Source organism: Cervus elaphus, chromosome 24 (genome assembly GCF_910594005.1).
Source record: "Cervus elaphus chromosome 24, mCerEla1.1, whole genome shotgun sequence".
Lineage (NCBI taxonomy): Eukaryota > Metazoa > Chordata > Mammalia > Artiodactyla > Cervidae > Cervus > Cervus elaphus.
The window spans coordinates 25,721,788-25,745,268 of record NC_057838.1 but is presented as its reverse complement, the minus strand read 5'-3'; the positions used below and the strand labels follow the sequence as shown (position 1 = coordinate 25,745,268).

Here is a 23,481-nt window from a genome sequence, read left to right as displayed (position 1 = left end):
TCCCCTTCACATCTCTCACCACCATCCCTGGATTCCCTTAACTCTTAGAACAGTGACTGCTCTACCACTCCATGGCAGCCTGGCCCTCACCCATGGAGTTTTAACTGCTCTGTCCACTTACTGGCAGGGCACAAGGCTTCTCAAAATTTACCACAACACCCCATTATCCAGAACTGAGTCTCAGCTAAAGGAGGGTCCTAGCCTCAGTGACTGCTTGGGTTGGAATAGAAAGTAATTTTTACTGAATGTGTCTGTAAGGTGAGTGCAAAGAAAAACACAGCAAATTGGGCAATCAGGCAAGAAAAGGGAAATTTATTAGAGGGAAACAAGAGGGTGACTGGCCCTTAAGAACCAGCGTCCTCCCTTTCTTACAGGGTCTTTCTTACACCCCACCAATGAAAAATTCTCTGAAGTGACAGTTAATTTTTATCCTGTAGTTGAGTCCTGTGGTCACGTAGCAGGAGGTCTGGAATCTGGTGGTCGTGTAGCTTTGAGAAGGTAGGCGCCAGTGAGAAAACAGAATGTCATTTGGGCAATTTGCTCAGTCTCAAGGATCACTGTGATTTTATTCTTTGTTTTCGAGCTCAACATAATGAGCCATCTTAACAATGAGATCCATGTGGGCCCTATCAGTGTCCAGTGACCATAACCAGTGATAAAGATTCTGTCCTTGACCAAACCCTAGCCAGGCTCCTCTAAGCCCTTTCTCGGCTAGGCCTTTGAACCGTCACCTATAAATGTTAGGGAACAGCAAGTCCATGTGCCAAATGCATAGTGAAGCCAAACAATACCAAAATCTCAAAGTCTGGAAGAGAGAAAGGTTTATTGCACAGCCAAGCAAGCAGATGGGTGGCCCAGGCCTTAAAAACCCCAAGCTCCCCAAAAGTTCTCAGCAAAGCCCTTTTATAGGAAAGGTAAGGGAGGGGCATGGTTAGTTGCTGCAGACTTCTTGATGTCAAATTCTTTGTTCTAGAGGGCAGGTCATGATCAGGTGAAGATGTTCCTGTAAATCTCTACCAGACGAATGTTATTCGCAGGAAATACTCTCTCAGAGGCCTATTCCTTTCCCAGGCAAGGCAGTGGAAGCTACTGTAAGGGAGAAATCATGCCGCTATTTGTTTTTCTTATCAGCAACCCAGCTTCCACATTGGAATGACTGTGAAAAGAGAAGGAAAAGCAGAAGAACTATAAGCAGAAATGAACAAGATGGAGAGCTATAACCAGAGAAGTCAGCCTTGACACTGCTGAGTTAATTACACACATACATCCCAAAGAAAAAGATCTAAGAGCAACAGAGCCTCCCTCAGTCCATGGCCAGAAGTACTGGTTTACCCCAAACATAGAGCACAGAAGAAATCATTGGCAGCATATCCCCACTTCACATAAGTGAAAGTCACTCAGTCGTGTCCGACTCTTTGCAACCCCATGAACTATACAGTCCATGGAATTCTCCAGGCCAGAATACTGGAGTGGGTAGCCTTTCCCTTCTCCAGGGGATCTTCTCAACCCAGGGATCAAACCCAGGTCTCCTGCATTACGGACAGATTATTTACCAGCTAAGCTATAAGGGAAGCCACTTCACATAAGCCCACCAGCAAATCTACCCCAATCCTGGTCAGCCACAAGCCATCAAAAAGGAGAATCTGAATGCACAGACTGAGCTCACTGTGAGCCAGGAAATGTTAACTGAGGATGGTCAGTGCGTCTGGTGGAAGACTATCAAAGATAAATTGCCCAAAGCTTCCCGCCAGTAGGGAAAAAAAATCCTGAAGTATCTTTGTTGCTAGGAGACATGGAGCTATAGGAATGACAGGAAGATTGTAGGGAATTCCTGGTGGTCCAGTGGTTAGGACTCCATGTTTCACAGGCCTGGGTTCAATCCCTGGTTGGAAACTAAGATCCCACAAGTTGCATGGCACAACAAAAGAAGAAAACAACAGATGGCCATCAGAGAAGTCGGCCACAGATATCTTTTGGGTACTTGCTCCCTTTCCACAGGGTGGGGCCCCAGCAGCCTCACTGCATTATGTGAACCACCCTACCCTCAGAGGAGAGTAGGCCAGAAGTCAGCACTTAAACTGGACAGTTCCAGATAGTCTTTCCTAAGAATATGGAATCAAACCTGGGAGATTATGATTGGGCTGGTTCCTAGAATGGAGTTATAAATGTGGGACCTGTAGCAAATTCTGCCCTGTGCCTGGGGATAAAGAAAACAGGAATTCAAAGAGGGGAGAAGAGATGGAAGGTGCAAAGCCTGCTTAGACTGAGCCTGAGTGCTGCATGAGGTTCTGACTGGGTTTCCAGACTCCAGACACCTCTGCTGTAATCTCACCCTTGGGTGCCAGGATACACTCAGGAGTCATAATGAATTAAGCATATCTGAGTTAATTCAAGTGGGTCTCTGCTATTCTTAAACAGATCCTAAATAACATACTTAGCAAGTCATTGGTCAATGCAAATGTCTCAGAACTGAACAACTCAGGTAAAATGACACCCACATACCTTTCTGGAGGGAAGCAGGCAGTCTTCAAGCAAATCGGCGGGAGTGGGGGAGGTCAACTGGTTATACTATTATTTCACTTTCAGAAAAAAATACAAAGTTGTGAAAGAACACCATGTGTAAGTTTATTTTTACACATCTATCCTTTCTGTGAGCTACATTATGGCCCTTTTCAAAAAACTCCTGAACATCTAATGAAGTGCCAGACACCTGACGACCCTGAGCCCTGAGTTAGAAAGAATGGCCCATTACTCACCCTTCAGCACCTAGTAGGTGCTGAATAATAATAATAATGTTCAATTAACAACAGACGAAAACCCTAAATGCCTGTTGAATTAATGAATAGAGGAGGAAATAAATGGGAAAACAGAAGTTACCAAAAGTCAGAAAATCATAACTCTCTTGGCTGGGAGGACTCAAAAGCCACTTCCAGCCCAGAGCAGATCTGTTTACTTTTTCCTACACTTCTTGCTTTCCTCTCATGGTATAATCTGTTTAGAAGTTCCTCTTTTCTGCTGGCTAGTTAAGAGTCCTTAGTCCCACCCTTCCTTGTTATAATCCTCTCAGGTGCCTTGAGCCCCTTCTTGCTAAATGGTGTTTTGGGGAAATAAATAGGACAAAATTTATATACATATACATACACACATATATATGCATATTACATATAAATATATATTATTTCCAACACACACACACATATATATAGGTGTGCATGTGAAGAGGAAAAGGTAAAATTTTACATAACCTCCTGCTCCTTCGAGCCTCTGTAACTAAGCTTGCTCCTTGCAAAGTCTGGATCACGTAGGTCATGTAGTCTCAGAAAGTGGGGACTTCCAATACTAGGAACTGGAGTTTAACTCTCACCCTTGTCCTGCTCTTTGCAAATGCCCAGCCCCTGCAAACCTGCTTGATCATGCCTGTCCATGTAAAGGTGAGGCATCCCCCTCCCCATCTTGACTGCTATTCCTGTGTGTGTGAAACCCCTTAGTTTAAACCAGCCTATTAACAGCTAGTGTTGCCCACTACAGTCTGTCTATAAAATCTCTGTAACCACTTTGTTCAGGGCTCAGAGCCTGGAGTGTTAACTCCTCTGGGCCCGCCGGCATAGTAAACCTGAGTTCTCCAACTCTCTTGAGCATGGTGCTTGGTTTCTCGAGTACTGGTTTCTGCAACACGTGTGTCAGGAATGAGATAATGAAACCATAGTTACGGTCATTTCCCTACATTTTGACTTTTTCTTTACAATGATTCTGGATAAGGCATCTTTGTATATTGTGGGAGCTCTGACCACAGTTCGGTAAATTAAGTTTGATTTGTGCCTGTTAGTCTCTTGTATTACATAAACCTTATCAAGAAATGAGAATAAAGAAAAAAATCCTTAACACCCTACCAACCTTTTAAATTTCTCCTGTGCTGAGGGAACTTTTTGGGGTAATAGAAATTTTCTATGTCTCAATTATATAACTATATTCATTTGTCAAAACTCGCCAAACTGTATATTTAAAAGTATGAATTAACTGTCTATAAAGTATATCTCATTAAGCCTAACCAAAATCCAAACCCTGTCTTTATGCCCAATGTACATATCATTTTCTTAGTATCTATCTCCATGTAATTATTTAAAAGTAACTTCTATATTGCTACACTGTCTGAAGATGTGATTCTGAGAAAGGACAGGGCCTCTAACCACTGGATGAAAAGTGTGATCAAACCAGTGAGATCCTAACATCTGGTCAGATCAGCATTCTTTAAACTCTTGTGTTATCAAAATCGTTAATTAGAAAATTAATTCAAAAGCACCCCACCCCCAGGACTTCCCTAGTGGTCCAGCGGTTAAGTCTCTGCACTGCCAATGAAGGAGGCTCAGGTTCAGTCACTGGTCAGGGAACTAAGATCCCATATGCTGCCCAGCTTGGCCAAAACATAAGATGACAATGACAATAATCAAATTAAATATAAAAAAGCACCATCCCTTACAAACGACTGATAGGGGACATGGAGCAGCTGTGAACACGTTGAGGGCAGGCATGGTAACTGATCAGGAACAGGCTCTCTTCTAATTCAGGAGCTACAGCAAGTCACTGTTGGGCTTCTCTTCTTCCCTCCAGTGTTTCCCAGTGTGATGCCAACAAGATCACCCCATGTCTAATTTACAGACACACCCAGAGACCTGCCCTCAAAGGCACAAGCTCAAGTCACTTCTGTACCAACATACTTGAGTAGGCACTAAAGTTAAACAGTGACATGGATGGGAATGGCAAAGAAACCCAAACAGAAAAACCACATCCCCTTTCAATCATGTTCTTGTCACTGATTATTTTCCTGCTGTATAGCTTGGTTGCACAAGATCCTGATAATGGTCACTATCGAGGTAATAGAAATCCAAGGCTAGATGCCCCACAGTGAACTTTGCTACTGGCCCCACCAAAGGGCCCTCCTGAAATTCTGAAAGTAATCATTGGATACTTTTCATGGTTACTTCCTCCCACAGACTTTGCATTTCCTCTACTTTTTGAATTACGATAGCCCTTCTTGTTGTAATGCCATCCTCCTAAAACCCAAAATATTCTACCAATTCTTCCAACTCTAGTATCCCTAGAAGGCAGGAGTGGACTGACGGTAGGCCAAAACTGGGCATGATAAAGAAGAAATACTGGGACTTCCCTGGTGATCCAGTGGCTAAGACTCCGTGCTCCCAATGCAGGGGGCCCAGGTTCAATCCTTGGTCGGGGAGCTAGATCTCACATGCTGCGACTGAGAGTTCACATGCTGCAACAAACACTCGAAGCAGCCAGAAAATAAATAAATAAATAAAAAAGGAACAAATACTACTGGGGTTCCCTAGTGGCCCAATGGTTAGGATTCTAGGCTTTCACTACCTTGGCCTGCGTTCAGTCCCTGGTCAGGGAACTGAGATCCAGTAAGCACCATGATGCAGTCAAAAAAAGAAAAAGAAAAAGGAACAAACACTACCATTTCATACCAGGGGAAAGTGAAGGTGTTAATTGCTCAGTCGTGTCCAACTCTTTGTGTGACCCCAGGAATCTATACATGGACATCAGCAGATGGTCAATACCAAAATCAGATTATATTCTTTGCAGCCAAAGATGGAGAAGCTCTATACACTCAGCAAAAATAAGACCAGGAGCTAAGTATGGCTCAGATCATGAACTCCATATTGCCAAATTCAGACTTAAAATTGAAGAAAGAGGGAAAACCACTAGACCATTCAGGTATGACCTAAACCACATACCTTATGATTATACAGAAGTGACAAACAGATTCAAGGGATTAGATCTGACAGAGTGCCTGAAGAACTATGGATGGAGGTTCATGACATTGTATAGGAGGCAGTGATCAAGACCATCCCCGAGAAAAAGAAATGCAAAATTGCAAAATGGTTGCCTGAGGAGGCCTTACAAAGAGCTGAGAAAAGGAGAGAACCTAAAGGCAAAGGAGAAAAGGAAAGATGTGCCCATTTGAATGCAGAGTTCCAAAGAATAGCAAGGAGAGATAAGAAAGCCTTGCTCAGTGATCAGTGCAAAGAAATAGAGGAAAACAATAGAATGGGAAAGACTAGAGATCTCTTCAAGAAAATTACAGATACCAAGGGAACATTTCATGCAAAGATGGGCACAATAAAGGACAGAAATGGTATGAACCTAACAGAAGCAAAAGATATTAAGAAGAGGTGGCAAGAATACACAGAAGAACTATACAAAAAAAATCTTCATGACCCAGACAATCACGATGGTGTGATCACTCACCTAGAGCCAGACATCCTGGAATGTGACGTCAAGTCGGCCTTAGAAAGCATCATTACGAACAAAGCTAGTGGAGGTGATGGAATTCCAGTTGAGCTATTTCAAATCCTGAAAGATGATGCTGTGAAGGTGCTGCACTCAATATGCCAGCAAATTTGGAAAACTCCGCAGTGGCCACAGGGCTGGAAAAGGTCAGTTTTCATTCCAACCCCAAAGAAAGGCAATGCTAAAGAATGTTCAAACTACTACACCATTGCACTCATCTCAAACTCTAGCAGAGTAATGCTCAAAATTCTCCAAGCCAGGCTTCAACAGTACATGAACCATGAAATTCCAGATATTCAAGCTGGATTTAGAAAAGGTAGAGGAACCAGAGATCAAATCGCCAACATCTGCTGGATCATTGAAAAAGCGAAGGAGTTCCAGAAAAACATCTACTTCTGTCTTATTGACTATGCTAAAGCCTTTGATTGTGTGGAACACAACAAACTGTGGAAAATTTTTAAAGAGATGGGAATACCAGACTACCTGAACTTCCTCCTGAGAAATCTATGTAGGTAAAGAAGTAACAGAACTGGACATGGAACAACAGACTGGTTCCAAATCGGGAAAGGAGTATGTCAAGGCTGTATATTGTCACCCTGCTTATTTAACTTACACGCAGAGTACATAATGAGGAATGTTGGACTGGATGAAGCATAAGTTGGAATCAAGATTGCCAGGTGAAATATCAATAACCTCAGATACAAAGATGATACCACACTTATGGCAGAAAGCAAAGAACTAAACAGCCTCTTGATGAAAGTGAAAGAGGAGAGTGAAAAAGTTGAACTAAAACTCAACATTCAGAAAACTAAGATCATGGCATCCGGTCCCATCACTTCATGGCAAATAGATGGGGAAAGAATGGAGACAGTGAGAGACTTTATTTTTTTGGGCTCCAAAATCACTGCAGATGGTGACTGCAGCCATGAAATTAAAAGACACTTGCTCCTTGGAAGAAAAGCTATGACAAACCTAGACAGCGTATTAAAAAGCAGAAACATTACTTTGCCAACAAAGGTCTGTCTAGTCAAAGCTATGATTTTTTTCAGTAGTCATGTATGGATGTGAAAGTTGGACCATAAAGAAAGCTGAGCACATAAGAATTGATGCTTTTGAACTGTGGTGGTGGAGAAGACTCTTGAGAGTCCCTTGGGCAGCAAGGAGATCCAACCAGTCCATCCTAAAGGAAATCAGTCCGGAATATTCATTGGAAAGGCTGATGCTGAAGCTGAAACTCCAATACTTTGGCCACCTGATGTGAAGAACTGACTCACTGGAAAAGACCCTGATGCTGGAAAAGATTGAAGGCAGGAGGAGAGAGGGATGAAAGAGGATGAAATGGTTAGATGGCATCACTGACTCAATGGACATGGGTTTGAATAAGCTCTGGGAGTTGGTGATGGACAGGGAAGCCTGGTGTGCTGCAGTCCGTAAGGTCACAAATAGTTGGGACACGACTGCACAACTGAACTGAACTGCTGGACTGCAGGCCACTAGACTCTGCTGTCCATGTAATTCTCCAGGCAAGAATACTAGAGTGGGTAGCCATTCCCTTCTCCAGGGAATGTTCCCAACCCAGGGATCGAACTGAGGTCTCCTGCACTGCAGGCAGATTCTTTACCGTCTGAGCCACCAGGGAAGCCCTACCAGGGGACAGAAGAGGGTAACCAAACTTGGTCCTTAAGTATGAGAACTTAAATGGAGCTGGGAAAACAATAATGACTTACTTATAGGAGACCAGAAGAGTATCATCAAAGACATGAGCAGAAGCCCAGAGGAAAGTCTGCCACACTAGGGATAACGGAGTTGGAAACGTGCAGGAGCTCACAGGGAATGAGGTAAAGGGTTCAGGCTATGAGTAGATGACTTCCAAGGAGAAGCATGATTCTGAAAGAAATGCACAACTTGGACAGGTGAAGACTTGGCCGTTTCCGACGAGGGGAACAAGAGGAAGGGAGGCACAGCAGGAGGAAGCAGCAGTGCCCGTGAACAGGACAGGGGAGCCCCTGGTGTGGCTGGGGCAGGTCACGCATGTTGGGGAGACAGAGAGGACAGGACTGAAGTGGGGCAGCAGGGCTTCACTGGGGATGGCCTTGTAACTTGGTCGGGTTTCTTCCTGGTGTGCACTTTCTGATGGTGAATGAAACTCGCGCTCCATTTGAAGGATTTCCCACACACTTTACACTCATAAGGTTTCTCCTCAGTGTGAACTCGCTGGTGCTGAACCAGGGTGAATTTCTGGTTGAACGCCTTCCCACACTCCTGGCATTCATAAGGTTTCTCCCCAGTGTGGATTCTCTGATGTACTATAAAGCGTGAGCTACAAATGAAAGTTTTCCAACATTCGTTACATTTATAGAGCTTTTCCCCAGTGTGGAACCTCTGGTGCTGGAGAAACAGCGAACTCCGGCGGAAAGCCTTGCTGCACTCTTTACATTTGTAAGGTTTCTCCCCGGTGTGGATCCTCTGATGCTGAATCAGAACTGAATTTGATCTGAAGCTTTTCCCACACTCCTTACATCCATACGGCTTCTCCCCAGTGTGAATTCGCTCATGGATGACGCGGTCATAGTTACACCGGAAGGCCTTCCCACATTCCTTACACTTAAAGGGTTTCTCCCCAGTGTGGATTCGCTGATGCCGGATAAGTTTTGAGTTGTAGTCGAAGGTTTTCCCACAGTCCTTACATTTGTAGGGCTTCTCTCCCCTGTGGAGTTTCTGATGCTGAAGGAGGTGCGAGTTTTGACTGAAGGCTTTTCCACATTCCTGGCAAGGGTACGGTTTCTCCCCAGTATGGATCTTCTGGTGCCGTGACAGTTTTGAGTTACATCTAAAGGCTTTGCCACATTCTTTGCATTTGTAGGGCTTTTCGTCCCTGTGAATTCTCTGATGCTGGTGAAGGTCTGCATGTTGGTTGAAATATCTGCCGCACTCACCACAATTATAAAATACCTGTTCTCTAGGGAGGCCCTGCTTAGTAATGAGATGCATGCAGACACCACAGCTTCCTTGCAATTGTCTGGCTGTCTCTTCTCTTCCAGCAGTGGAGGATGGACGATCCTGGACTGGCAAACCTGTGAAACTGCCATTCTTTGAGTATTTTTTCTTCCCTGGGTCATAGAGCTGCAGCTTCTCTAAGCTGTTCTCAAAGTGAGGGTGCCTGGGAACATCCACCAGCGGCACCTCTGTTATCAACTTGTGAGACTCTGGTCCCTTCGAAATGCTCAGCTCTGTAGTCTTCCCTCTGCTCTCAGTCTTGGTTTTACCACCTAGCATGATGAAAACATAACATGATATCACTGAATCACTCTGCTGTACATCTGAAACACAACACTGTTAATCAACTGTATTCTAATACGAATTAAAAGTTTAAAATAAGTAATAAAGACACACAAACACTGAAAGTGAAGGGATGGGAAAAGATATTCCATGGAAATGGAAATAAAAAGAAAGCTGGAGTAGCAATACTCAAACCAGACACAATACAGTTTAAAACAAAGACTGTAACAAAAAAAAATGGGTATTATATATTGATAAAGGTATCCAAAAAAAAAAAGAAATAAAAGAAAACATAACAGTCACCTAGTTATGCTGCAAGGAGAAAGGGATTAAGCAGTACTATTAATGCCGTGACCAGGACACATGTACTTTTTGGAGAGAGACATAGCCTCCTGATGATACCCTGAAGGAAAAGTAAAAATACTGGAGGTAGAGAAAGCAAGCAATGCCACTAGGACAACAAAATCAGTAGAGACAGCAAAAACTATTAATGGAGACAAATGAAAGAAGAAAAAACAGGAATAGGGTGGAGAAAATGCTGAATGGGAAACAATTAAGAAAAGCAGAGGGAGGGAATTCCCAGGCAATCCAATGGTTAGGACTTAGCATTTTCATTTCTGTGGCCCTGGGTTCAATCCCTGGTTGAGAACTAAGATCCCACAAATCCAAGGTGTGGCAAAAATTAAAAAAAAAAAAAAAAAAGAAAGCAGATGGAGCTGAGGTTGAAGAAGATCTTTAAACTGGGGCAAAAAGAGCTGAGTAAGCAGCTCTCACACCACACAGCATCCAGAGGCCTGGAAGATGCTGTCTGTAACAGCGGACCTCAAGGTCCCCATCAAGGCAAGAAACTGTCCGAATGCTTTAGAATATTCTGTAATGTTTAAAGAGATGTTTTATATTGCAAGCCTGACTGGGGAAAGGACAGTTTGTAACACTGCGGGTTGTGAGGGGTTCATAAAAGGACGTAATTGCAAAACTCGTGTGCTGTCCCGTGGGAGAGAGACTTAGCTGTGGAAGGAAAAAAGACATGCCTGGTTCAGACCCTTCTAGGACTGGAGATGGCCACTGGTGGGGAGGGGGGACCCACACTCTTACTGGTGGTACTACAACAGAGAAGCCATATTTGCCTTTCCAGACACCAAAGATTTGACAAGTGAAACTTCTAGCTTAGTGCTTCTCAAGTTATTTTGACCAGGACTCACCATTTAGATCCCATGGAAACAAGAGTTTTAAAGAATACTACCCTTAGTAAGAATGATGAATATATGATGGATTTTATACTAGTTTGGTCTATTTTATTTAAGTCAAGCCCAATCTAGTCTAATTTTTAAATGGTGAGCACAACTCACTAATGAGTTGCAACCCAGAATTTTAAAGCCACAGTTCAAGATTCTCAGGAACAGAGGTCTTCAAAGTGTGGTCCCAGGATCATCATGGTCTGGGAACTTGTTAGAAATGCAGATTCTCAGGCCCCACCCCAGTCTACCAAATTAGAATTTCTGGAGGTGGCGTCCAGCACCACAAGTGATTTAACAAGCGCTGCACACTTGGGTTTGACAGCCACTGATCTAGAAACTAAAAGCAGCAGCTGGAGGCTGTGTTTAAAATTGTTTTAGGTTGCATTGCCTGATTAGGTGGCCATTAACCACATGTGGCTATTTAATTAAAATGGAACAAAGTTAAAAATTCAGTTCCTCAGTTGTATCACCAGCATTTCAAGTGCTCATGTGGCTAATGCCTCCCACATCGGACAGTGCAGATACAGAACATTTTCATCACTGTAGAAAAGTCCTACTGGCCAAAGCTATTGACAGGCTAAATGCACAATGTGCAGCTGTGGCAAAGGGATTCACTGACAAGTGCAGGTGGGCCCCTGGGAAAGCTTTTTCCATCAAGGTGGGCTCAAGTGCTGGAGTCAGTCTAAAGGGGCTGGATGAAGACAGAGTGGGGGTGAGTAAGATAGGGGCATTTGGTTTACAGAGGTTCTGAATAGCATTAGGGGTTGAGGGAGTATAAGAACAGGGCGATTGAATGAGAAAGACTATCCACCAAATCTGTGGATGGTTCTTCACATTTAACTTCAATTCATTATCTTTCAAGGAAGGGGAATTCCCTGGCAGCCCAGTGGTTAGGACTCCGTGCTTCCACTGCAGCAGGGCAGGGGTCTTTCTATTCCCTGGTTGAGGAACTAAGATCCCTCAGGCAAAAGACAAAAAAGGAAACCACTCATTCCCAATAAATAAACATGCTTTCCACAAATCAATTAATATGAAACTTCATATGAATAGAATGAAAGAAAAGAATCATATGATCATCTCAACAGGTAAAGGCTTCCCTGAAAGGTCAGTTGGTAAAGAATGTGCCTGCAATGCAGGAGACCCCAGTTTGATTCCTAGGTCAGGAAGATCTGCTGGAGAAGAGATAGGCTACCCACGCCAGTATTCTTGCCCTGTGCGCTTCCCACTCCAGGAATTCCCTTGTGGCTCAGCTGGTAAAGAATCTGCCTGCAATGCGGGAGACCTGGGTTCGATCCCTGGGTTGGGAAGATCCCCTGGAGAAGGGAAAGGCTACCCACTCCAGTATTCTGGCCTAGAGAATTTCATGGACCGTACAGTCCATGGGGTTGCAAAGAGTTGGACACAACTGAGCGACTTTCACTTTCAATAGGTAAAGAAAAGAATTTCACAAAACTCAACATTCATTCACCATAAAAACTTAACAAATTAGGTAGAGAAGGAACATGGGCTTCCCTTGTAGCTCAGTTGGTAAAGAATCTGCCTGCAATGCAGGAGTTCCTAGTTTGATTCCGAGGTTGAGAAGATCCCCTGGAGAAGGAAATGGCACCCCAATCCAGTATTCTTCCCTGGAGAATCCCATGGACAGAGGAGCCAGGCAGGCTATCGTCCATGGGGTCATAAGAGTTGGACATGACTTAGCAACTAAACCACCGGCACAGGGAAGGAACATATCTCAACATAAAAAAGGCCATAAATGAAATGCCCACAGCTAACATCATACTCAAGAGTGAAAGGTTGAAAGTTTCTCCTCTAAGATTAGATACAAGAGTGTCTACTCTCACCACTCCAATTTAACACAATGCTGAAAATCCTAGCTAAAGCAAACAGGCAAAACAAGAAAGAAAGAAAGAAAAGGTACCAGAATTAGGAAGGAAGAAATACAATTTGTTCTATTTGCAGATAATAAGATTTAAAATACAGAAAATTCTTAAGACTCAACAAAAAGAACTGTTAAATCTAAACAGTGAATTCAGTAAAGCTGCAGGATATACAACTAACATACAGAAATCTGAATACTAACAATGAGTTTTCTGAGAAATAAATTGATCCCATTTATAACACCATTTATAACAGCATCAAAAACACTAAAATACTTAGAAATAAATTTAACCGAGGGGTTGAAAGATCTCTACTCTGAAAACTACAAAACATGGATGAAAACAACCAAAGAAGACACAAATAAATGGAAAAATATTCCATGTTCGTGAACTGGGAGAATTAATAGTGTTAAAATGTCAATACTGAACTTCCCTGGTAGTCCAGTGGTTAAGAATCCACCTACCAATGCCAGGAACACGGGTTCAATCCCTGTTCCAGGAAGATCCCACATGCCTTGGAGCAACTAAGCCTGTAGGCCACAACTACTGAGCCTGTGCTCTAGACCCCGTGCTCCACAAGAAGAGAAGCCACTGCAACAAAAAACCCTTGCACCACAAGGAAGAGTAGCCTCTGCCCGTCGTAACAGAGAAAACCTGAAAACATCAAGGAAGACCCAGCACAGCTATAAATAAATAAATCTTAAAAAAAAAGTCAATACTGCCGTAAGTCATCTATAGAGTCAATGCAACCTCTATCAAGATGCCAATGGCATTTTTTTTAACAAAAGTAGAAAAACACTCCCCAAAATAAACAGGATTTCTTTCAAAAGCTACTTTCTAATTTAGTGTTTAGGAATTTATAAAAAGTCCATTCTCCTGCTACAGTTTCTCTCTCACACACACACACACATACAAAATGTCCTTACAGAAACAAGTTGTCTGTTTTGTGTATATTCTTACGTTAATCAACAGAAGTCTACCTTCATTGCTAAAGGTTTGAAATCCTTTAGCTTTACAAAGAAGAATGATGGAAAATAAAAGGTCTGGACTAGTCTTTTCCAGTTTGGGGCTGAAGCTCTATGGAGGAGAGAATGGCAGGTTCTCCTGCTTACCTCTGCAGATGCCTCTCAGGTCCTCTTCCCCGACCAGTGTCCAGGGATCCAGGCGCCCTGGTTCTTCCCCTCGCTCCAGCCAGAAGATCAGATCTGGTTTGGGGAGTGGAAATGCTGCTAAAGGACACAGAAAAGGAATAGAAAGTTGAGGAGAGTCTCCTCGGACCCCTCTCAGTCTACCCCCCACTTTGCCAGGTGGAAAAAGCAGTGACGTCCCAGGAGACGAAGGGAGGCCAGGGTGGAGAGACTCTGGGGATGAAATGAGGGCACAAACTGTTTTGCCCAGGAAGATTATTCTGGCTCTGAAAGCACAGGAAGTCCACACTGTCACTGGAAGAGTGTACAGAAGGCCTTAGGAGACTCACACAGAGAAGATGGGGCCACAGTCTCCTCCAGGGAACTGAAAGAGTGAAGGAATGAATATGGAACCTTCTCAGTGCTCTGACCCCAGGGCAAAGCCCCTCCCAGGAGAATTCCCAAGGGGAAAGAAGGAAGTTTTTTCTTTTTTTGGCCACACTGCTCAACCTCTGGGATCTTAGTTCCCCAATCAAGGATTGAACCCACACCTTTGGCAGTGTTGGAGAAGGCAATGGCAACCCACTCCAGTACTCTTGCTTGGAAAATCCCATGGATGGAGGAGCCTGGTAGGCTGCAGTCCTTAGGGTCGCTGAGAGTTGGACACGACTGAGCGGCTTCCCTTTCCCTTTTCACTTTCATGCACTGGAGAAGGAAATGGCAACCCACTTCAGTGTTCTTGCCTGGAGAATCCCAGGGACGGCGGAGCCTGGTGGGCTGCCATCTATGGCGTCGCACAGAGTCAGACACGACTGAAGTGACTTAGCAGCAGCAGCAGCTTGGCAGTGTGGAGTCCTAACCACTGGACTGCCAGGGAATATCGGGGAAGTCTTGTTTAAAACTGAAATGAACCCAGATCTTTCTCCAGTAGTTAGTTACTGCAACTGAGGATCGGGGAGCTCAGCTCATGGAGCATCAATTCTGGTGGTATTAGAGATCCCAGATACATTACAGAGGAAGCCAGGAGCCCCAAAGGGCAGAAGCAGAGTTTTAGGAAGGAAGGAGGACTCACCCAAGGAGGTTATGTTTACATAATTCTCCAGCATCACCTCCCTGTACAGAGCCCTCTGCGCAGAGTCCAGGCTGGCCCATTGGTTCTGGGTGAAGTACACAGCCACGTCCTCAAAGGTCACTGGCTCCTGAAACAACAGGCTTCTTCTCAAGCCCTGGACGGAGGCAAAGGGAGGGGCCTGAACTTCCGGGAGGGCGTGTCCTGGAAAAAAGAGCCACGGAAGAAGAAGCAGAGGACTTATAGCCATCACTGTAAAGACCCGTTTAGACAAGAACCACTGCTAGATGCAAAATCTAGGAGGAAATGTTGACAAGCAGGATATCTGCATGATTTTAAATGTTTCCCTCGCTCCGGCCCGGGGCCGCCCCGCCCCCGCCGGCCAGGGTGCTCTAGGCGCGGCGCGGAGACCCCCTGCACCCGTGCGAACACGGCGCTGCAAGCGGTGCGGAGCGTGCGGGCCGCAGTCGGCAGCCAGCGCGCCCTGCTCGCCGCGGCCCTGGGGACTGCGGGCGGGTGCCGCCCGGGCGCTGCGCACCGGCCCTGCTCTGCTGTCGGTGCGGAAATTCACAGAAAAACACGAATGGGTAACAACAGAAAACGGTGTTGGAGCAGTGGGAATCAGCAATTTTGCACAGGAAGCGTTGGGAGATGTTGTGTACTGTAGTCTGCCTGAAGTTGGGACAAAGTTGAACCAACAAGAGGAGTTTGGTGCTAAGCTGCTAGTGAACTCTATTCCCCTCTATCAGGAGAAGTAACTGAAATTAAGAAAGCTCTAGCAGAAAATCCAGGACTTGTCAACAAGTCTTATTATGAAGATGGTTGGCTGATAAGATGACATTCAGTAACCCTTCAGAACTACATGAACTAATGAGTGAAGAAGCATATGAGAAATACATAAAATCTATTGAGGAATGAAAATGGAACCCATAAACTACTTTGAAACAACTTAATCTAGCATTGTTGTCTTAAATTAGTGGTGGATAGATATTTAAAAAGCAACTTTTAGCAAAAGAAACTACTTGTAACAATGTTTCCTGAAGAAACTACCCCTTAACTTTCTAATGCCTTCAGATAAACACTGTGCATCTTTTCCACAGCATCCTGTGATTTTTAGGCTAGGCTCCAGTTATAACATTCAGAATTCCTGAAATTATCTCTGGTAAAACTAATTACAAAAATTATGTAATTCAAGGATAACATGGTTATCTTATACCTTATATGACATTGTAACTTGCTTACAGCTATCCTTGGATTTGGGTCAAAATAATCTTCCCACTAGAAATAACTGCCAGTGGAGAAAAGTTTGTTCGTTGTATAGTGTCCAGTGAAGAATATTACTGTCTTAATTTTGCAATATACTGTGTTTGCTGGTGCTATTTTTATACAGTGAAGCAACAGCCTTGCAAGAGAATAAACAATTTAATAATAAAATACTCAACTTCTTAATCATGTAAAAAAAAAAAAAAAAAAAAGTTTCCCAATAGATTTCTAATCAGTTGCAGGGGAAAAATAATAACTATACAGTGAAGAAATCAGATAACACTTTGACCAGGAAATCTAAAGTTGGCTAGTGTGACTGATGAACTGGATTTCTAATTTTAATTCATTTTAATTTAAATAGGCACCTGTAGCTAGTGGCTCCCTTACTGAACAGTGGATAACAGACACTTGGCTGACCCTGAATGTTAATATTCTGCCTCTACTTCCTTGAGAGTCAGCAGACGAGAGCACAGTCCTGACCATCTTCCCTCACTTTAGGGCTTCCACCCTCCACACCTCTCTAATTACTTATGTATCCTTTGTTCTTTGTTCTCTGCAACATGCAGATTCTCAACATCCAGCTCTATCTCTCATCATTCTGCTTCATTCCTTTGCTGACACTTCCTCCCTCTCCATTATTAAATTAACAGGGGACTTCCCTCATGGTCCAGGGATTAAGAATCTGCCTGCTAATGCAGGGGACTGGGGTTCAAGCCCTGGTCCAGAAAGATTTCACATGGGGGGGGGGGGGGGGGGCGGTGCGTGAAGCTACTGACACCTAGTGGTTGGAGGCCATGGATGCAAGTTACTTAACATCCTAGAGTGCACAGAAGGGTCCCCCACAACAAAGGATTACCTGGCCCCAAATATCAACAGTGCTGAGGCTGACAAACCCATTTCTACAGTCACACTCCCGAGGTTCAGATTCCACCGCTATAGCCATTAGCTGTCTGAACTTAGATGAGACACTTAACTTTTTGTGCCTCAATTTCTTCATCTAAAAAACTGATACTAGCAATATGAAGCTAATGAGGCTCTTGTAAGGATGGAATGAATTAGTATGTGTAAAGCAAACATCACCTGGCACATGATAATATATAAATCTCTGCACTTATTACAACAACAGATGAGATTGGGGGAACTTCCTAGGTGACTCCAAATAACAAATGTTTCTCATAGAGATTGTAGCAAAGACTGACAGTTCTTAATATATCTATCCATCCATCTATCTCACTTCTAAGAGGTTTCTAAAAGAGAACAGCTGAGAGGTTTGCATTTTTAGCATCTCCTCTTCTATCTCGAATGCACATGATAGCTGGAGATCAAGCAGCCGCCTTAGACTGTGAAGTACCCTTGGGCAGGAAGGCCAGTGCTAGGATGGTGGAGCAGAAAGACAGAAAGAACCTGGATGTGTGATAATAGTGGAACCATCACACTCGCCCTAGACTGCCTCTCCCAGACTTCTCTGGTGTAAGAGAGAAGCTTTTTTCCTGTTTAAGCCACGTTTAAGTCACTGTTACTTGGGTTGGTTTGTTTGGCCACACCACAGAGCATGGAGGATCGTATTTCCCTCCTCAGGGATTAAATGCTCACCCACTGCAGTGGAAGCCCTGAGTCTTAACCATTGGACTGCCAGGGAATTCATCAGTTGGGGGGTTTCTTAGTGGAACATAATCCCCCATGACTACCATACTTTAGGCAAAGCCTCTGGAGAGAAAAGACTGACCCCAAAGATGTTAAAATTTTTCCGAACATGGAACTCATGTTGGCTTAAGTGCTGAAACATAAGTGGATGATCCAAGGTCCAGAAAAATGAACCAAATACACACTGCTAAGTTTCTGGGATGGAGCTTTCTCATTTTATGATACACCCATTACATGACACACCAGCTTTCTCACTGCATGGTCTAGGAATCTAGAGAGAAATTCACTGAAATCATCCTCTATCAGTAAGAAAACTCCAGAGGGAAAACTTCCTTCAATGCTGCATGAATTTGTGCCAACAATGAATACAGCCTTTTAACACAGATTAAACTGAAGTTTTTGCAGTGGCCTTAGAGGCACTGGCTTCAGTTCCAAACTCAGCACTCCTCCAAAAATTCACCTCTCTCATCAATCCACACCCTCCAATGCTCCCAATTTGGGTTTCACTGCACCCTGACTCTGTGGTCTGCAGAGCAAACTCCTCCTGGAGGCATGCCTATTTAATCTCAGGAGGTGGCCTTCCTCTGTGTATTGCCACACAGACTCAGTTCAGTTCAGTTCAGTCACTCAGTCGTGTCCGACTTTTTACGACCCCATGAATCGCAGCATGCCAGGCCTCCCTGTCCATCACAAACTCCCAAAGTTTACTCAGACTCATGTCCATCGAGTCGGTGATGCCATCCAGCCATCTCATCCTCTGTCATCCCCTTCTCCTCCTGCCCCCAATGCCTCCCAGCATCAGGGTCTTTTCCAGTGAGTCAGCTCTTCGCATGAGGTGGCCAAAGTACTAGAGTTTCAGCTTCAGCATCAGTCCTTCCAATGAACACCCAGGACTGATCTCCTTTAGGATGGACTGGTTGGATCTCCTTGCAGTCCAAGGGACTCTCAAGAGTCTTCTCCAACAACACAGTTCAAAAGCATCAATTTTTCAGCACTCAGCTTTCTTCACCATCCAACTCTCACATCCATACATGACCACTGGAAAAACCATAGCCTTGACTAGATGAACCTTTGTTGGCAAAGTAATGTCTCTGCTTTTTAATATGCTATCTAGGTTGGTCATAAGTTTCCTTCCAAGGAGTAAGCGTCTTTTAATTTCATGGCTGCAGTCACCATCTGCAGTGATTTTGGAGCCCAGAAAAATAAAGTCTGACACTGTTTCCACTGTCTCCCCATCTATTTCCCATGAAGTGATGGGACCAGATGCCATGATCTTAGTTTTCTGAATGTTGAGCTTTAAGCCAACTTTTTCACTCTCCTCTTTCACTTTCATCAAGAGGCTTTTTAGTTCCTCTTCACTTTCTGCCATAAGAGTGGTGTCATCTGCATATCTGAGGTTATTGGTATTTTTCCGGGCAATCTTGATTCCAGCTAGTGCTTCTTCCAGCCCAGCGTTTCTCATGATGTACTCTGCATATAAGTTAAATAAGCAGGGTGACAATATACAGGCTTGACATACTCCTTTTCCTATTTGGAACCAGTCTGTTATTCCATGTCCAGTTCTAACTGTTGCTTCCTGACCTGCATATAGGTTTCTCAAGAGGCAGGTCAGGTGGTCTGGTATTCCCATCTCTTTCAGAATTTTCCACCGTTTATTGTGATCTACACAGTCAAAGGCTTTGGCATAGTCAATAGAGCAGAAATAGATGTTATTCTGGAACTCTCTTGCTTTTTTGATGATCCAGTGGATATTGGCAATTTGATCTCTGATTCCTCTGCCTTTTCTAAAACCAGCTTGAATACCTGGAAGTTCACAGTTCACGTATTGCTGAAGCCTGGCTTGGAGAATTTTGAGCATTACTTTACTAGCACGTGAGATGAGGACAATTGTGCAGTAGTTTGAGCATTCTTTGGCATTGCCTTTCTTTGGGATTGGAATGAAAACTGACCTTTTCCAGTCCTGTGGCCACTGCTGAGTTTTCCAAATTTGCTGGCGTATTGAGTGCAGCACCTTCACAGCATCATCTTTCAGGATTTGAAATAGCTCAACTGGAATTCCATCACCTCCACTAGCTTTGTTCGTAATGATGCTTTCTAAGGCCCACTTGACTTCGTGTTCCAGGATGTCTGGCTCTAGGTGAGTGATCACACCATCGTGATTATCTGGGTTGTGAAGATCTTTTTTGTATAGTTCTTCTGTGTATTCGTGCCACCTCTTCTTAATATCTTCTGCTTCTGTTAGGTTCATACCATTTCTGTCCTTCATTGTGCCCATCTTTGCATGAAATGTTCCCCTGGTATCTGTAATTTTCTTGAAGAGATTTCTAGTCTTTCCCATTCTGTTGTTTTCCTCTATTTCTTTGCAATGATCGCTGAGGAAGGCTTTCTTATCTCTCCTTGCTATTCTTTGGAACTCTGCATTCAAATGGGAATATCTTTCCCTTTCTCCTTTGCTTTTTGCTTCTCTTCTTTTCACAGCTATTTGTAAGGCCTCCTCTGACAACCATTTTGCCTTTTTGCATTTCTTTTCCATGGGGATGGTCTTGATCCCTGTCTCCTGTACAATGTCACGAACCTCCACAGACTAGCGCTCCCCAAATTTTAACCTGCCCATTAATTCCCCAGATATTGTACAAATGTAGATTCTGATTCAGTAGATGAGGTTCTGCCTTTCTAATGAGCCCTCTGGTCAGGCCAAACCTGTTCATCTGTGCACCGTCCTCACAATCTGCCTGGATGTAGATTCTCACTTTCTAGAATTTCTAGGCTGGTGCTTCCCTCTTTGCACACCTGATCCTTCCAAATTTATTCTACTCTCCCTCATTAACTCCCCTAACACACTCCTCTGCCATACTCTTTGATGGCTGCAAAGCTAAGCACATGACTGGCCAAGGCACGTCCTTTCATATCTGTTCTGAATGTGGAAAGCTGGGAAAAAGCTCACCTGAGACCATGTCTGGAGAATGGCTGATGACCCCTGGCTTCATGCACTGCCCTCTCTGTTTGGAAAAGCAAGAACCTGGAGAGCTAAGAGGAGAAAGAACCACAGTGAGACTGACCCTGTCTTGTTCCGCACACTCGCCACCTCTTCCTCCCTCGGTCTCCTCACCACCATCCTAGGAAAGATACTCTACAAATTTACCTGATGAGGACAGAAATTCCTAGAAAGAATCTCTGAAGCAAGAGTCAAGGACTGCAGAACATTTGACTTGTAAGAAAGTCCCTGGCCCGCTTTGAATGCATCACTATGTAGTCTGCGCCGAAGGCTTCTACTGACCACGGCTTCCAAAGATCCCAAACAAGCCTTTGCAGAGAAAGTAGGGTAATATAGGCCTCTGGAGCTCTGCAAGGGCTGCAGAACAAAATGCAAGCGGAGTTCTGGCCCCGGGAGGAAAGGGTAAAACGTTTAACGTCCTTGTTGGGCTATGAAGACCGAAGCCCGCATCCGGATATGAACACTCCACTCTGGGAAACAGGCGACTCTAAACGTCACCAGCCCGCACCCTGAGTACCGCGAGTCGGAGGAAGGAGGTCGGGCCGGCTCTTCAGGGCAGAAAAGTCGATTGCTCCTCTCCAGCAGAGGGCTGTGCCCAGGCTCGCAGAGCTTCGGAGGCCTCTGCTCGGCGAGCTCCAGGATGAGGAGGGCTGCGCCGCGAGGGAATGGGATCGCGGAATTCCCGGCAGCTCGGCGAGCGCGAGTGCCAGCGGGCCCGCCAAACCTAGCCAAGGCGGAAGCGGAAGCGCTCCCAACTGGCGCTCTCTGCGCCTCTCTAGGAAGCCCGGAGGCTGGCCTTTCTCTATGGTTCCCCCCAAGCCAGATCCCCGATGACTGCTCGCGCATTAGCTCGTATCTGTGGCTGCTTAGGCCAAGTTGACACTTCCTCAAGGACAGAGATTCCACGTTATACTTGCGATGCTTTAAGTTCTGTCGCTAACACTTGCTGTGTGTGCTTAGTCGCTCAGTCCTGTCAGACTCTTTGTGACCCCACGGACTGTAGCCCGCCAGGCTCCTCTGTCCATGCGGATTCTCCAGGCAAGAATACTGGAGTGGTTTGCCATGCCTTCCTCCAGGGGATCTTCCTAACCCAAGGATCGAGCACACAATCTTCCACATTGCAGGCGGATTCTTACTGTCCGAGCCACCAGGGAAGCCCCACACTTGCCAGCAGCAATCTAACCTAATGATATAGCCCGTCTCCCTGGCTTACTGGCTGATGGCCTGGACTGTGACCTAAAATCATGAAGTCTGGGATCCGACTAGGTTCGAACTGTCTTCACTGTACGGCCTTGGGCAAATTACTAAACTCTTCCTCAGTTTCTCAACTGAGAATGGAAATAGTTTCAAACTCATAAATTCAATGGATTAACTGAGTCAATTCATAAACTGCAAATTATCAGATACAGGGTGTAATACCGTGACTTAAAAATTACGTATTTGGTATTTCCATCCAGTCCTTGACACAAGAAGCCTCTAAAATTCTTGGGAGTCTCCAGAGTGGTAGGACTTTCCTTTTTGACTGAGATGACCAGTGGCTAGGGTCTCCTAACTTCAGGATGGGATGGGGGGGCTGGTCAGCCGAGGAACCACCAGGACTGTGGCCATCGTGGGTGACCTGGTCACCACCACCACCAACCCCCGACCTGCCTGGAGCAGAAGGGCTGGGGATCTAACTAATCACCAATAGCCAATGATTTAATCAAACATGCCTACCTAATGAAATTCCATAAACTCTAAAGGGGTAGGGGGCTCTAAATGGAAGGCAGCTTCCAGGATGAACATAAAGGTGCTGGAAGGGTAACAAGCTACAAAGGACATGTAAGCTGTGTGCCCCTTCCCTCACAACTTAACTCATGCATTTCCATTTGGCTGTTCTGAGTTACCTTTTGGACACACCTGTAACAAATGTTTCCAAGTTCCTTCTCCAGATCTTCCCGAACCAGGCATAGAACCTGCAGGGATAGTCTGCTTGGCAGGCAGAGCCACCTGGGGAAGACTGCAACATGCCTTAGTTCTATTAACAAAGGAGGCAGTCATGGAAACTCCAATTACAGCTGCACCGTGAGAAGTACAAGAGGCCTGAGAACCTTGCAATTGGCATTTGAAGTCAGGGCAGACCCCTCTGGGGCTTCCCTGGTGGCTCAGCTGTAAAGAATCCAACTGCAATGCAGAAGAGGCAGGAGACTGAATGGGTTCAATTCCTGGGTCAGTCAGATCCCCTGAAGGAGGGTATGGGAACCCACTCCAGTATTCATGCCTTAGAGAATCCCGTGGACAGAGAAGCCTGGTAGGTTACGGTCCATGGGATCACACAGACACGACTGAAGTGAATGACCATGCACAGACCTGCTTACCTGTGTTGTCTGTGGCTCACCTGGGCAGTTTCTATCAGATGTGCTTCAGTAAAAATTCTTAAGGGGGAAATAACTACTTTCAGACAAGCAAAGTGAAAACTGCGTCGCTTAGCTGTGTCTGACTGTGACCCTGTGGACTGTAACCTATCAGGCTCCTCCAACTATGGGATTTTCCAAGGCAAGAATGCTGGAGTGGCTTGCCATTTCCTTCTCCAGGGATCTTCCCAACCCAGGGACTGAACTGGGTCTCCTGCATTGGAGGCAGACACTTTACCATCTGAGCCACCAGGAAGCCCAAAATATACATGTTCATGGACCATACA

The 23,481-nt window shown here is 44.8% G+C and overlaps 1 protein-coding gene, 1 long non-coding RNA gene and 1 pseudogene across 2 annotated transcripts; 1 reads left to right on the top strand and 2 right to left on the bottom strand.

Annotated features, from left to right (window-relative positions):
- Positions 1 to 292: 292 nt before the first annotated feature.
- LOC122682734 lies at positions 293 to 3,249 on the bottom strand. Its single transcript, XR_006337503.1, has 2 exons — positions 2,503 to 3,249; positions 293 to 1,156 (listed from the first exon to the last, which is right to left on the bottom strand). It is a non-coding gene; the product is annotated as an uncharacterized LOC122682734 (long non-coding RNA).
- A 4,367-nt stretch (positions 3,250 to 7,616) lies between these two features.
- ZNF619 (zinc finger protein 619) lies at positions 7,617 to 21,811 on the bottom strand. The gene is made up of 5 exons (XM_043885808.1): positions 21,310 to 21,811; positions 20,751 to 20,833; positions 14,903 to 15,103; positions 13,816 to 13,932; positions 7,617 to 9,578 (listed from the first exon to the last, which is right to left on the bottom strand). The coding sequence occupies exons 1-5, from the start codon at positions 21,645 to 21,647 to the stop codon at positions 8,335 to 8,337; spliced, it is 1,983 nt and encodes a 660-aa protein (XP_043741743.1). The 5' UTR covers positions 21,648 to 21,811; the 3' UTR covers positions 7,617 to 8,334.
- LOC122683179 lies at positions 15,206 to 15,817 on the top strand (annotated as a pseudogene).
- Positions 21,812 to 23,481: the final 1,670 nt, after the last annotated feature.

Excerpts from the sequence above, each read along its gene's own strand:
- ZNF619 (XM_043885808.1), bottom strand. The coding sequence starts at position 21,647 with ATGCGCGAGCAGTCATCGGGGATCTGGCTTGGGGGGAACCATAGAGAA. Across the intron at positions 20,834-21,309 it reads TCCGACTCGCGGTACTCAGG|CTCTCCAGGTTCTTGCTTTT; the intron begins GTGCGGGCTGGT and ends TTCTCCTCTTAG. Across the intron at positions 13,933-14,902 it reads TGTAAACATAACCTCCTTGG|CAGCATTTCCACTCCCCAAA; the intron begins GTGAGTCCTCCT and ends TGTGTCCTTTAG.